The sequence below is a fragment of the Echeneis naucrates genome, chromosome 20, assembly GCF_900963305.1.
Source record: "Echeneis naucrates chromosome 20, fEcheNa1.1, whole genome shotgun sequence".
Classification (NCBI taxonomy): Eukaryota; Metazoa; Chordata; class Actinopteri; order Carangiformes; family Echeneidae; genus Echeneis; species Echeneis naucrates.
The window spans coordinates 18,192,074-18,207,791 of record NC_042530.1 but is presented as its reverse complement, the minus strand read 5'-3'; the positions used below and the strand labels follow the sequence as shown (position 1 = coordinate 18,207,791).

Genomic DNA, 15,718 nt, shown 5'->3' with positions numbered 1-15,718 from the left:
CTTACTGACTTCGAACTTCGAACGAAATTTTATGTGGTACACTGCGCTCAAAAATCTGTCAAAATGTTTTAGTGCTACTTTGGTAAGCAACAAAGCCACTCCGCTTGTTGGATTGTCGGAGCATTCCCAGCTGACACAAGGACGTTGTGTTAACGGTCCTCGGTTGGACATGGGTTGCAACGTCAGACAACGTTAGATTACTAATTATGTATTAATGGCAACCATCATCCAATATTTAGTCAATGTTACCTCACTATAATTAGCCAACATTAGGTTTTTAACATAAACCCAATTTTCAAATCCATATCAGGAATTTGATGGATTTGTGGAAGACGAATGATTTAAAATGCGAGTGTATTTTTCTGTATTTGTCTCAACTGAACAATATTCTGAGTTATTGTGAATAAGTTGAATAAAGTTCGACTCACCTGACTGTTTTGTTTCTCTTTATATATGTTTTATCATGCGCCTTATAACCTGGTGCGCCTTATGGTCTGCAAAATACGGTAATTATACATGTGCATCTGCAAGAATTGTTGTTTTTTTTTTTTTAAATTAACCCTATGTAATAAGTACACTGTGGGTTGACAGAGAGCTTTTGGCTGTGTTCAGGATTCAGTAATTATGTGTCTGGTGGCTCAGTCTGCTGACCTCACATCTGTTCCAGGCTATTGATATATGGGAAGTACTGCAGCCACGTGGAGACAGCCATTGCCACTCTGGACAACATCAGCAAAGGCAGAGAGGATGTACGCATGAAGCTAGAGGTACAGGCCTCATCTCTGTTTGTCATAAGCCATCGATAAATTAGAACTGATCTTCTCACAGTGGTCAGAATGCGCCCTCAGATGGCGACCTGAGACACTGGAAGCTGAACTGAACACTGCTCTGAGTCTCTGTGTAGGTTTCTGTGAACTAGGTTTCTCCACTATGCAAACATCATCAATCAGGTCTTTGCATTAGTTAGTTTAACCTGATTCCTCTGTACAGGAATGCTCAAAGAGAGCAAACTATGGCAAGTTCACACTACGGGATCTGCTGGTGGTTCCTATGCAGCGAGTCTTGAAGTACCACCTCCTTCTGCAGGTACAGCACTCAGCATGTTTTCATGCACACACTCACAGTGGGAAACTGTGTATCTGTTGTATTTGTGTGAATACAGAGCTAAATTTGTTCCTCTTCCTCACAAAAGAACACTACAGTTTTCAGACCAGTCTTCTCTTGTCTGGGTTCCTCAAAGTTTCAGACAAAATAGATAGAATTACTGGGGGGTTAGCACACTTAACAGATGCAGAACAGGGGATGTCAGACACGTTAGTAAATATAGACTGAAGGGATGTGGAGAGGTACTGAGGTATAACTTACATGTTAATACATAAATCCAGTAACCATCTATTCAACTAGAGATATAATAACATAACACATGGAATGTGACAGTCAACATGATCAGCACTTTTATTCAGAATTTAATTTAAATGAATGCGTTAATCCAGATTAATTCATTTGCATGATTAATTCACTAATTTTTTTAACGCAGTTAACACATCTCAAAATCCTGAAAAAAAAACCAAAAAAGTCTCTGGCAGTGCATATTGGGCAGTGCACTAATCTAAGATGGCGGCCAGCAGTACAGAGCGAAGCTGAACATTAGTATGCAGTACTGTCCCTTGCAGAGGGCACAAAATCCTGGCGTACGTTACAATAAAACTTTCAGAAGTGACACATGTGCTTTCATTTCTTGTTTCTTAAATAGTATTGATACTTTATCAGAGTAATCAATACTCAAATGAGTTGCATTTTGGTATCTATATATTGATACCATTGGATCAATACCGTCATCACTAGTGCTCAGCTCATTCTCATGCTGGCTCGCCAATATCTTGCCACTCCAGTTAACATTGTACATGTACAAGTGGTCAGCTCTCCTCTCTGATAAACAAGTAAACAAGTGAGTCTTTCTCAGCAGCTGATGAAGATGAACAAGATGAAAAAGAGCACCACATTAATGTGGATATTTGTTTGTTCACAAAGAAAAAAAAAAGAAAAAAGAGCAAGAAAAAGAGTGCTTTTTAAATATGATGTGGTTGTTTTTTTTATGTTTTTATTTTGCATATATATTGCAAGCTGGAAACCACATCTGCTGTTTAGTTTAAATAAACACATTTTAAGTATATATATATATATATATATATATATATATATATATGTTCATGAGTTTTTTTGCCCCTACAAAACACAATTAGAAATGAATGAATATAAATCATGATCAATCTAAATTAATCCACAGCAGCCATGAGATTAATCTGATCCGAAATTTTAATCGTTTGAGATTTGCGGATAATATTTTAAGTGTTTTTATATGTTCTTTGACTTAGTGGAAGAACTCAGTATTTCTTCCACCACTAGGGAGAACCAGCAACAGTGATGTCAGTTACTGTGGTTGTTAATGATGAAAGCCAGAGTGAAACATTAATTTTCTCACTCTCTTTGTAAATGAGTGTCAGTGACTGACATTCAGATTTCGGTACTTTAAAGGCACCATCATTGACAATCAGACCATGATAGTCAGAAGACTTCTTGCCACTACCTCAGACCTTCAATAGGGGCGCTGTTGTCCATATTTCTTTCCTCCGTCTGCCTTTGTGCTTTGCCTTTGTCTCTGTCACTTTACTTTACTTTACTCTCATTTCTGTCTTCTCTTTGTGACTATCAGTCTGAAATGATCTGTGCATAGTTTGCATATATGATACAGTCAATCAGGGAAGAAGGAAAGAAAGTAGATGAACAAAGCTAACGACTGAAAGAGAGAGCAGCAGACAAAAGACAAGACAAAAGTAAACTGCGGAGCTGCATTCTTCAAACAAACTGCATGATTTCAATTTAGGGTATTTACCCAAAGGCACATTGTATATGTATGTTGATACATACACCAACTGTGTGTAAGTAATTTTTTTCCAGTGGATAAATCACACAGGATTAAGGTGGTGTATGAATAGTGTGTTGGGATTTAAAAGCCATTATTTTTTACCTTCTATAATCTCCTTCTGTTCAGTAAATTGTGTGTACTAATGTTGTAGCAGGGCAGCACGGCAGCATAGTGGTTAGTACTGTTGCCCTTGTGTGTTTGCATGTTGTTCCTGTGTAGGTTTCCTCTGGGTACTCTGGTTTCCTCCCACCATCCAAAGACAGGGAGGGGCAGGGTACGACCTGGACAGGTTGCCTGTCTATCACAGGGAAAACACACAAAGTGAACCAACCACTCATGCTCATATTCAGAGTCACCAGTTGACCTAGACATACATGTCTTTGGAAGGTGGGAGGAAACCAGAGTACCCGGAGGAAACCCATGCAGATGCTGGGAGAACATGAAAACTGCACAGAAAGGCGCAAAAGTGTAAAAACTTTAATTGAGACTGAGCTCAACGTTCAAGCCAAACACACAAAGTACAACTGAAAGAAGATACTAACAAAAAGTGAGGCTAAAGAAACAAGCTTGAAACTAAACCAAACCAAACAAGAAACCAAGGGTGAGGCAAAGGCAAGGCTGAGGGCACACTGCATAACCTGGACAACAAGATAAAGAAAAGGCATGGTTACAAAACACAAAAAGATGGTCACTGGAGAACCGGAAAATCACTTGAAGTAGATGCAAGTGATCACCAAACGGGCTGAATACAGGCAGCAAACAGCAGTCTCAGGAGGGTATATATGGAGTGGAATTGATTGCAGGCAGATGTGGAGCAAGGAGGAGGGGAAGGGGAGGCAAGAACACAAAAACAAGCAAAAAAATTAACCATGACAAAAATGACATGATTTGAACTGCTATCTGATCCAACCTCCTTGTGATTGCATGCAACTAAGCAAAAAACAAAAACAAACAAACAACAAAAAAATCGCAACCTGCGCTGGACAAAGTATCAGCAGGGTTAATTTGGCATTTGGTCATAAACAGAATCTGTACAACTAATTTCCTCACTTCATCTCACTCTTTGCTATTTTATTGTTTCAGTCTTTTTTTTGTCATCAATCTTCCACTTTCTTCCCTGCTGCGGCTTGTCCTTCCTCTTCCCCACCCTGAAACCACAGCAATACGTTTCCCTCAATGAGTCCATCACGTGTGCTTCTGACTATCAGCATGACCCCCCCACCCCTCGCCTGTATCTCTGTGGATGTGGAGGTGGGAGCCAGGCTGAGAAAATGGGACTCTGTCATCTTGTTAGTGATAATAATGCCCAGGTTGAGCTTGACTGACACAAGGGATTTGAGCAGTGCCAAGCAGACATATATATCTGTGCAGCTCAGTGTGTGTGCACGCATGTGCGTGTGTGTAGCTTGTTTTGTTTGGACCTGTTCAGAGGACATGCATGGTATCCTTCCTTATCCTCTACTGCTGAGTTCTAGATGTCTTGTTTACGCTGCAGCCAGATATTGGCAAGCAATTTCAGATACACCCTTGCACCCAAATATGCACACACCTCCAATAGGTGCCTGCACAAACACATACACACAGACTATCTGATTCACCATCTTTCATTTCATATCTGGAGCCAAAGCTTCATGTTGCAGTGTGCGGGTATGTGCGTGCGTGCGTGTGTGTGTGTGTGTATTTGTGTTGTATGTGTGGTGTTTTTCAAGGTAACAAGGCTGATCAATGTTTAGGCTTGTGGATAGCTTTCTATTCATTGACATATACAGTAACTGTCATGTTACATTTTCTATCAATGCCATTACCATATTGGTGAAATCATATTAATAATTCAATATTCACTTACTACTGCTTATCCGTTTCTGGATTGCAGGGGGCGCTGGAGCAGATCCCAGCTCACACTGGGCAAGGGCAGGGTACACCCATGACAGGTCACCAGTCCATTGCAGTAATATGAATAATTAAAATTAATAAAATTTAGGAAAATCTTCACCCATCTAATCACAATGTTGATTTAGTCACTTTAGCATCATTACTCTGTCTTTGGGTCTATTCTTTGTGAAGGTGACGACAACAAAAAACTCATATTGTGATCTGGCAGATATTTGGATCCGACTCTTTTCAGTTTGAATGGTTAATGTTGAGAAAATATAATACATGATGTGATGTTGACACACTTTCCTATTCATTTGAATGAGAAGGTGTCTCCAAACTTTTGGCCTGTACCGTATATATGGAGATTAGGTCTGTCGTGTGCAGCATTTCTGTAACACCACAACCCTTCACTTGCAGTGTACTGTGACACATTTGACCTTAATGAAAAAATTTCAGCTGTGATTTGGAAAGTTGAAACTGACCATTTATTTTTACATTGTTTGTTCAACTCTACGTTAGAGTCCTAGTTCAGGTCAGGGGAAGATTCTGAAGTGGTATAATACTAGAATGTGTTAGCACAGCGTAGAAGATTTGGAGACGAGGTTTTCAAAGGACTGGACAATTATACTTTTTGACAATATAATTTCCTTTTGCAGCCCAGTGGATGATGGAGCAGCTTGATGTGAAAGATGTGTTTTCAGAGGAAAGGTGTATTTCATGTGTGATCTTTTTCTGTCCTCTAGGAACTTTTGAAACACACTCATGATGCCACAGAAAAGAGCAATCTACGGACAGCACTTGATGCGATGAAGGTGCACTTTATATTAATCAACTGTATAAGCTAAATGTATTTCCAGACGTCATATCAAAATCAAATCTGATTTATATATATTGCAACAAATCAAACACAGTTATATCACTTTACAAAGCACTTTACATATTGAGCAGGTCTTTATAAAGGTCTTTATAAAGTTATTTAAAGAGACCCAACAAATCTCCCCATGAGCAAGAACTTGGCGACAGTGGCAAGGAAAAAATACCTTTAAGAGGCAGAAGCCTTGGGCAGATGAGGATAGGGAGAGAGAGGAGAGGACCTGGGAGAGACAGAGAATTCGGGGAAAACATGGTTAGTAAATTGAGTACACATGGTTAGAACTGGGAGAAACAGTGACTTCAAGGAAACATGGTTAGTGGTATGTCGGTGCATACAAGGGGGAGGGAGAGAGAGCGAGAGAGATGCTCAGTCCTTCCCCCAGCAGCCTAGGCTTACAGCAGCATAGCTAAAGACTAGAGGACTTTAACTTTTTAACTATAAGCTCTGTCATACAGAAAAGTTTTAAGCCTGGTCTTGAAAATTGCTAAAGAGTCCGCCCCCCCGGATTGATAATGGAAGTTGGTTCCATAGAAGAGGAGCCTGATAACTGAAAGATCTGCCTCCAGATTTACTCTTGGAGACTCTAAGAATCACAAGTAAACCTCCATCTAGAGAGCGGAGTGGCCTGCTAGGACAGTAAGGAACTATGAGCTCTCTGAGATATAATGGAGCTTGGCCATTAAGAGCTTTATATGTTAACAGAAGGATTTTAAATTCTACTCTATATTTTACTGGCAGCCAATGAAGAGCAGCTAACACAGGAGAGATATGAGCTCTTTTCCTAGTTCCTGTTAATATTCATGCAGCAGCATTCTGAATCAACTGAAGGCCTTTCAGAGATTTGTTTGGACATCCAGATGAGTTACAGTAGTCCAGCCTAGAAGTTACGAATGCATGGATTAGTTTTTCTGCATCATCCTGAGAAAGGATGTTTCTGATTTTCCTAATGTTTCTCAGGTGGAAGAAAGATGCTCGACTAGCTTGTTTTATGTGAGGGACAAAGGACATGTCCTGGTCAAAGGTTATTCCGAGATTTCTTACTAAGGGGATCACTGTCAGCCTGGCTACAGTGCTGAAGAGAAACCTGGGGTTGTTCTTGTTTTCTTCTATTAGTGCTGAGTAAAACACACTTCTGGCTTTATGGAGAGCTTTTTCATACGTTTTTAAGCTTTCTTTCCAGGCTAGGTGAGACTGAGTTGCTGGAACAGCTCTTTCTAATTTCCGTGACATCTGCTTTTAGGCACGAATTTGAGAATCACACCACATAGCCAGCCTCCTATGTTTTATTACTTTGAGAGGGGCAGCATCCTCAAGATTTGAACACAGTATGGCCATCGTGCTAATCACAAGGTCAACAACCTGTGTGTGGGAGAAATCCTTATTTGAATTTAGACATGGCATTGCTGCAAATGATGACAGAATATTCTTCACAGCATCTTCAGATAAACATCTTCTATAGTTGAATTTATTCCTCAATGCTGTGCAGCCAATTAAAGTAAATTCAAATGTAATGAGGTAATGGTCAGTCAGGAGAGAGTTTTGAGGAAAAAGTATTAACTTGTCAATTTCAATGCCATATGTTAGAACAAGGTCAAGGATGTCATTGAAGCAGTGAGTTGGTTCATTTACATGCTGGGAAAAGCCAATTGAGTCTAGCAGGGAAAGAAACCCAGAACTAAGGCTGTCGCTTTCTACATCTACATGCATATTGAAATCTCCCAGGATAATGATTATATCTGTACTGAGTACTAACTCTGATATAAACTCAGAAAACTCTGATAGAAATTCTGAGTATAGACCAGGTGGACTGTACACTGTAACTAACAACTGGTTTTTCATCTTTCCAGTTTGAGTGGGAAAGACTAAGAGTGAGATTTTCAAGACCTACAGCCAGATTTTGGTCTGTAGTTGATTAATAGGCTTGACTGAAATATCACAGCCTACACCCCTCCTTGACATGTGGTACGAGGGATTAGGAAATTAACATTTCATATGTTGTGTGCAGATTAATTTATCCTGACATACTCATCTTGCTGCAGCCAGGTTTCAGTGATAGAAAATAAATTAATACAATGATCAGTTATGTGATCACTGACTTGTAGATATTTTAATGATAGTGATCGAATATTCAACAGTCCACATTTAATTGTAGTATTATTTGAGACCGATTTTTTTTTTTTTTTATTGTTTTGAGTTATTGTTTTTAGCTCCTCTTCTGTTTAATTTGGGTTTAGTCATTTTTCTAAATTTAGGACAGACACAGTTTCTATGTGTGACCTAAACATAGACAGAGTATTCTATTCTTGGCAGGCGGCTGTACATGTCATCACTGGTCCGATTGGGGACGGGAGAAAACCAGTGTCTGACATAGTTTCAGCAAAATAACACACTGGCTCCAAATTTATCTTTGTGACCTCCGACTGGAGAAGTTGGGTGTCGTTACTGCCGACGTGAATAACAGTTCACCATATTTATGCTGTAGGACCAGATGTCGCATGCTCTGGCCCCTGGGATACCCTTAACTATGATCGGTATCGCTAACTAGAATTGCCTATCACTAAAGTCCGCTTTTTAGCAGGTGTGTCGCTCAGTGGGGAGAACCTGTTGGTGGTGAACCGGGGCCTGCTGCCTACAGCTATGCCTGTCTCGGCTGCCGGCTGTTTTTTTTTTTTTTTTTTTTTCCATAAATGCAAGTTTCATCAGTTTATTTGATATATTGAGAGCTGGAGTCAGTCCCAACAGTCCGAGGTCATCATTGAAATAACCGTTCAGTTAATTATAAACGATAAAATAACACCATAACCATTAACCTAAACCATTGTGAAACTTCTGACACTACTCAGCTTAGCATTATCATGGTGCCGCTATAAGTGAGAGTTCACAATGTATGAATAATGACTCTTCCACTGAAGTCTAGATCGATCTGTATATATTGCAATACTATACATTGCTATAGCCACATGTGAGAAACAGCAAGTGTATAGCTTAAATTAAGTTCAGTGATTTTATCTTTGAGAAAGATAAAACTACTCCAAACAAATGTAAACCTTTGCATATGAAGGAAAGGGAAAATCAAGAGAAATTGTAAAAAGTAAATCAATCTCTTATTGCTGCACCTTCATATGTTATAAATGAAATGTTATACAAGGACTCAATGCTTCAGAGGGTAATTGTGTGCAAGGGCGTAACTTTGGGTCTACCATTGGGGTGGTTAAATATTTTTATTGAATCAGAATGATGTGATTATATTTTGGGGTTATGTTGGCTGTATTTAATTTTTGCAGGGGTCATGACCCCCTTATCCCGTGCAAATTACGCCCTTGATTGTGTGTTTCCCATATTTGTTTTTCAGGACTTGGCTCAGTACGTTAATGAAGTAAAGCGGGACAGTGAGACGTTGAGAGAAATTGATCAGTATCAGAGATCCATCGAAAACCTGGTGAAGTCACACAGTTCCTCCAGAAAACAAGAAGCTGAAGTTTTGGAAATGCTTGTCATTGCTTTCTCTCTCTTTTTCAATAGAATCAGCCTTTGAGTAACTATGGGAGACCCAAAGGTGACGTGGAGGTACGGGTGGCCTCAGTGGACAAACGAGCTAAACAGGACAGGTGAGATGTCAGGCTGACTGTAGTCAGTCAGCTGCTGTGGTTGGAAAATTACAGTAGTGTGTTCAGCACTCGGTGCATGTTACATATTCAGCCTGTAACTGACTCCTCTGTCCAGATGTCCAGAATAACTATCATATAGCTGTATGTTTTGTAGCAATTTTTTTAAAACTATATATGGGTTGTTGTGTGTCAGGTACGTGTTGATCTTCTTGAAGCTGCACTGCACTTTTTTCAACAGACAAAAAGTCATTGTTAGTCCTGCCCCTACAGGATCATGTTGGCCCAGCACCTGTCACTCACCTTGATTCGCTGTTGACTGCATCTCAAACCCAAACCCAAAAAGTTGAGAGGTTATGATCATACAACCTGCTTCCCTGCTTCATAATATTAATCGTAATATATAGCAATTAATTTTAGGGCTTTATTAATGATATTAATATGTCAGAAAATTTTGCCAAACTGACGAGGATTCAATGACTGTCACTCCCAATGTGTTCTTTCTTTCAATCTTTTCTTTTACATGTGGTTTCATTCACAGGCACATTTTCCTGTTCGATGCTGCAGTGATTGTTTGTAAGCGTCGGGGAGACAACTACGAGATGAAAGAAGTGATTGACCTCTACCTCTTTAAAGTCACCAACAACCCCACATTGGATAAGGACAACCGAAAGGTCTGCACACACCCGCGCACACACACACACACACGCACACACACACACACACACACACACACAAACAAACAAACAGGTAGGCATGGGGACAGCATGTAATTGTTAGAGTCTGAAGGGAATGTTTGTAAGGAGCTGGGTCGATGCTTATACTTTTATTTTCATTGGTGATTATGTTCAGTAAGGGGCAGCACGGCGGTATAATTTTTAGCACTGTTTCCCCGAAATGAAAAGGTTGCAGGTTCGGTTCCCAGGGGCTCCTTTGTGTGCGGAGTTGCACCTGCGTGGATTTCTTCCGTGTACTCCGGTTTTTGTATGGCCAGGCGACCTGTGCAGGGTCCTTGCCCTTGCTTCAAGTGAGCTGGGATTGGATCCGGCATCCACCGCCATCCTGAAACTGACAAGTGGAAGAAGAATTATTCTCAGTTATTGACTTTATTAGTGTTGTGCATTGATATCCTAAGTTATCCTTACTGAGATAACCTCATGCCCCCCATGTGTTGTCATGAGTTGTCCTGAGCCACGTTAAGGAAGTAAACAGACATTAAGAGCATTTCTCTTGTGGTCTCGTGTATCTTTCATTGTTGTTATAAGAGTTAGTACACAACAAAACTAGCGATGAGGTAATACGTTCTCGCATTGTGCCTGTTATTCATGAAAAGTCGGAGTCAAGTTTTTTGTTTTTGTTTTTTTTTTTTTTCCCGAACGTGTGCATATCGAGGTTGGGCAATGGTGCCGGCTGCTGCAGTGTGAAGGAGACAGACTGACATAGCCAATAGCACTGCAGGGGGAGGAGGAAGGATCTTCCTGGTGAAGGCTAGAGGCTAAAAGAGGCGAAAAAAAAGGGAACAATTGCATCAGGACCTTAAAGAAAATACGGGCGGTACGTCAAACAAAAAAAAAAAGGATGGATAAATTGTACAAACTAGCATAAGGATAAGACTAATTTTTGAAATTGAAATAAAGTTGCCTGAAAATGGCTGCACTGCTTGGAAATATTGGACCACTCAAGGAAAACAATGAAGTTCATACACTGAGAGATTTGAGTATTTTGTACTTGCTAACAAAATTATACAAGATGTCATCGTGCCAACTTTCTTTCGTGTTATGGGAGGAAAAACATTCACTCTACTCCGCAGTTTAGTGCAACCTGACAAGCCAGGAGACAGGTCATATGACCAAATATCTCACTACTCTCCAAAGCCACTGCTTATCACTGAGAGATTCAGATTCCATAAGAGGAACCAGGAAGACTGAATCTGTTGCACAGTTTGTAGCAGTACTGAAACACTTATCTGAGCATTGTAAATTTGGACTTTCACTCAACGACACCATACGTGACAGAATGGTGTGTGGTTTATGCAGTGAAGTTAATGACTGCTCACAGAGGCTAACCTGAAGGCCATAGAGATAAGTACATCAATGGAGATGGCAGCCTGAGAAGCACAACAGTTAAGTGCATCAACCCAAGTGCATAAGTTATCCTTTGAGCCCAATAGCAAGACAGGAGCTAGCAAGCCATGCTACCGTTGTGGAAAAACAGGACACCAAGCATCAGAGTGTTGGTGTAAAGACTTGGACTGCAGAAACTGTGGTAAAAAAGGCCATATTGAACGTGCATCTAAAAATAAAAAGGCCCAGTCATACATACAACACACTGAGACAAAGAAAAGTGATTTCCATAGATACAAGAAGAAACAGGTAAACAAGATGGAGCAGGACGAGCATAGTGACTGCGAGTCTGATGATGAAGATACAGTGCATGTGTTATCTATGGATGACGAAGATGATGATGAGTACTGGGTTACTCCTCTGTTAGAGAAACAAGCGGTGAGGATGCAAGTGGATACAGGTACAGGTGTATCCATGGTTTCTGAAGCTGTTTACAAGGAAAAACTACAACACCTCACTCTTTGAAAGACAAAGCTGAAGTTAAGGACCTACACAAGTGAGCCTGTCCCTGTGTTAGGAGCTGTGCAAGTAACAGTGGAACACAGTCATCAGAAAAAGACTCTTCCATTGTACATCATTCCAGGAAGCCCTTCAGATCTGCTTGGCCGCAGCTGGCTAAGAAAGCTCAGATTGAACTAGCAGGAAGTGTTCCTGCTTAAGGATATAGACACAGACCTCCTACAGGAGATCTTAAAGAAGCACTCCAAAGTGTTTAATGGAGAACTTGGCAGTATGAAAGACATCATGGTCAAGCTGACAGTCAAACCAGGAAGCATACCCGAGTTTTTTAAAGCTAGACCTGTCCCATATGCCATCGAACCCAAGGTGGAAGCAGAGTTAGGCAGGTTAACGCAGAGTATAGTTTTGGAACCTGTGAGCACAAGCAAGTGGGCTACACCAATTGTTCCAGTCATGAAAAAAGATGGGGCCCCAAGGATTTGTGGTGATTTTAAAGTGACCATGAACCCTGTCTTCACTGTAGAACAGTATCCATTACCCCTCATCGATGACCTCTTCTCAGGTTTGGCTGGAGGGCAGAAGTTTTGTAAAACAGACTTATGCCAGGCCTATCTCCACATGCATGTTGATCCACAGTTACAGGAACTGTTGACCATAGTGATACACGAGGCTCTCTACAGATATCGGAGACTCCCTTTTGGGATAACCTCTGCTCTGGCGCTTTTCCAAAGAGCCATGGACCAGGTACTGAGTGGGCTTCTTGGGGTCCAGTACTACTTGGATGACCTGCTCATCACTGGACCTGATGAACAGTCACACTTGAGAAACTTGGAGATGACACTGCAAAGACTGGAGGAATATGGTCTGAGAGTCAGGAAAGACAAGTGTGAGTTTTTCCGACCATCTGTTGAGTACCTGGGGCATGTGATCGACAGCTTTGGACTCCACATAGCACCATCAAAAGTGAAGGCCATTGTGGAGGCTCCATCCCCAAAGAACGTGAGTCAAATTAGATCATTCCTGGGCTTGCTGACATATTATGCAAGATTTGTGCCTGACCTTGCTAACAAACTGAAGCCGCTGCATGAGCTTCTTAACAAAACCGAGACATGGACATGGACAGACAAATTTGAGATGGCTTTCAAAGGAGTGAAGACAGCTCGTTCTCAGTCTGAGGCCCTCACTCATTTTGACCCTGCACTACCACTGCAACTGGCATGTGACGCCTCACCGTATGGGGTGAGTGCGGTCATGTCACACATCATGCCTTCAGGGGAAGAGAGGCTTATCGCTTTTGCATCACAAGCACTGAGTAAAGCTGAAAGCAATTACGCACACATTGCGCGTGAAGCCTTGTCGATAGTGTTTGGAGTGAAGAAGTTTCATCAGTATCTTTCCGGTAGAAAATTCATGCTGCTCACTCACCATCGCCCCTCTCCCCACTATTTTTGGTCCTCATACTGGTATTCCATTACTGGCAGCCAGCCAAATGCAGCAATGAGCTCTGTTATTGTCCGCCTACCAGTACGACATCAAGTACAGAAAGTCGAAGTAACATGGAAATGCTGACGGGCTCTCAAGGCTCCCATTGTCTGTCACACACGCTGAGCCAACACAAACTGAGATCTTCTACTTCAAGGATGTGACTGCTGCTCCAGTGACCTCGGCTCATGCCAAGAAACACACATGCACAGACCAAGTCATGTCTGAGGTTTTGGATGTTGTCACTCATGGGAGGAGGGGAGAACTGACACCAAGCTTGAAGTCTTATCTAGTGAGAAGAAACAAGCTCTCAGTCCAGTCTGGATGCCTTTTGTGGCCACAACTAATGTCTGAAGAGTTCGAGACATTCATGGAGGAAAATGGTATTCAGCATATCAAGTCTGCACCTTATCACCCAGCTACTAATGGGCTTGCTGAAAGATTTGTACAGACCATGAAGCAAGCTCTCACATCGTCTCAGAGCACACAGTCTCTGAACAGGCACCTCAATCCTTTCCTGTTGTCATACAGAAACACACCTCATGCTACCACCAAGTTGTCTCCTGCCTCAGCTATGCTCAAGAGACAGCTCCACACTCGACTTGACCTCCTGAGGCCTCACCAGCAACAGAGAGCTCGGGTGGAGAGGCGAGCAAACTTCGCTTCTGGAGATAGTATTCTTGCCCGGAACTACACCGAGGGTGTGAAGTGGAAGCTTGCAACAGTAATTGCAAGAACAGGTCCTGTGTCGTACACAGTAGAAACCAGTGATCATCTCATCTGGAGAAGACACATCGATCAGTTGCTTCACACTTCTTGTTCTCCTGATTACTCACCTCAGCCTGCATCCCTTCTTCCAGAGCCTGAGATCTGTCAAGAACAGCATCCATCAATAGAGCAATTACAGATGCAACCTCCAGCAATGGACACTGTTCCAGGCACACCCAGAGCTGCTCAGGTGCCAACACCTGACATCACTTAACCCAGACCAGGAGTCATACACTCCTCACCAAAAGATAATGAGACTGATTTAGTCATAGGTCGTACTTACCCCAAAAGAGACAGACAACCTCCTGATAGACTGACGTTGTAGTTAGAGACTAACCCTTGACATTGGGGGCAGAATAATTCCCCAGGGTTCAGTCTGGAAATTGATGCAGTCTACCCTCTTTCCCTAGTTCAAGCAAGAGTTCTACAGCTAAGGAAAAAAAAAAGTTAAAGTTAAAAGTTTATATATATATATATATATATATATATATATGTCCCTTCAGTAAGTACTGTGATAGTAGTAGTAGTGTGATTGTATGATTGTGTTGTATATCCTAAGTTATCCTTACTGAGATACCGTCACACCCCCCCATGTGTTGTCATGAGTTGTCCTGAGCCACGTTAAGGAAGTAAACAGATGTTAAGAGCATTTCTCCTGTGGTCTCGTGTATCTTTCATTGTTGTTATAAGAGTTAGTACACAACAATTAGTATATTAGTTCAGTTTTATACCCTAAAATACCTCACTATTTTGGAAAAGCTAGTTATAATTTCCGGTATCACCAAAAAACTAAAAGCTCAAAGTTTGCTATCATATATTACACATTAAAATATATATTTTCTGAAACATTACAATTTCCCAAACACCAAGATGACACAATGAAAAGATCAATGTTATGAAAATGCATCATTCAGATTCATCCAAATAGTAATCTGCTAATTTTTTTTTTATATTTTACGTCTTTCAGCATTTTTCCTCGAGGACATTTAGATTTAGAAGCTCGCCTGTAAGTAACGACAGGGATGTGACTGTTTTGTGGGTAACTGAAGCTTTACAGATGTCTTATTATATTTGCCTACATCAGTACAGGGACCTAAAGCTGGTGGCTGTGCAGCCATTATCAGTCACTGGTTTTGGCCTCACCTGGTTTTATTAAAGCGTGTTAGTGTTACCTGTGAATACAGTTGTATACTTTCATGGCGTTTATACAGTATTATAGATTAAGCAGCAAATTCAAGCTATTCACAGATATAGATCACACTGCAATACATATTTAAAAAAGCACCAGAAATAATGGAAGCTTCGAAGCGCCATCATTATAGTAAATCATCAAAATCTCAGATCTTGAATTAGAAGCTAAGTTTCAGATGGAGAAGACTTTGGCACTGTCGTCTGACAGCAGTACCTCCCTTTCTGAATTTTTCTGCCTGAGCTCAGACTAACTCCATGTCACTTTTGGTGAAGCCACAGTGATATTTCACCTCAGACAGACAGAAACATAAACTTCAATTAAACCAGGCTTCAGTTACAGTCTCACATTTGCATTAAGTTTAGAAGCACATTTTTCAGTTGCTAAATATGTGCTGTACACAAAAGCAAAGGCTCT

The 15,718-nt window shown here is 41.0% G+C and overlaps 1 protein-coding gene across 2 annotated transcripts in view; it reads left to right on the top strand.

Annotated features, from left to right (window-relative positions):
* Positions 1–15,718, top strand: part of vav3 (vav guanine nucleotide exchange factor 3) — a 96,027-nt gene that overhangs the window by 47,140 nt on the left and 33,169 nt on the right. For both annotated transcript variants that reach the window (XM_029528709.1, XM_029528710.1), the window contains exons 9-14: positions 668–767; positions 991–1,086; positions 5,545–5,613; positions 9,028–9,114; positions 9,198–9,283; positions 9,822–9,954. In XM_029528709.1, the coding sequence (XP_029384569.1) occupies positions 668–767; positions 991–1,086; positions 5,545–5,613; positions 9,028–9,114; positions 9,198–9,283; positions 9,822–9,954 (571 nt within the window). The remainder of the gene's footprint in view (positions 1–667; positions 768–990; positions 1,087–5,544; positions 5,614–9,027; positions 9,115–9,197; positions 9,284–9,821; positions 9,955–15,718) is intronic.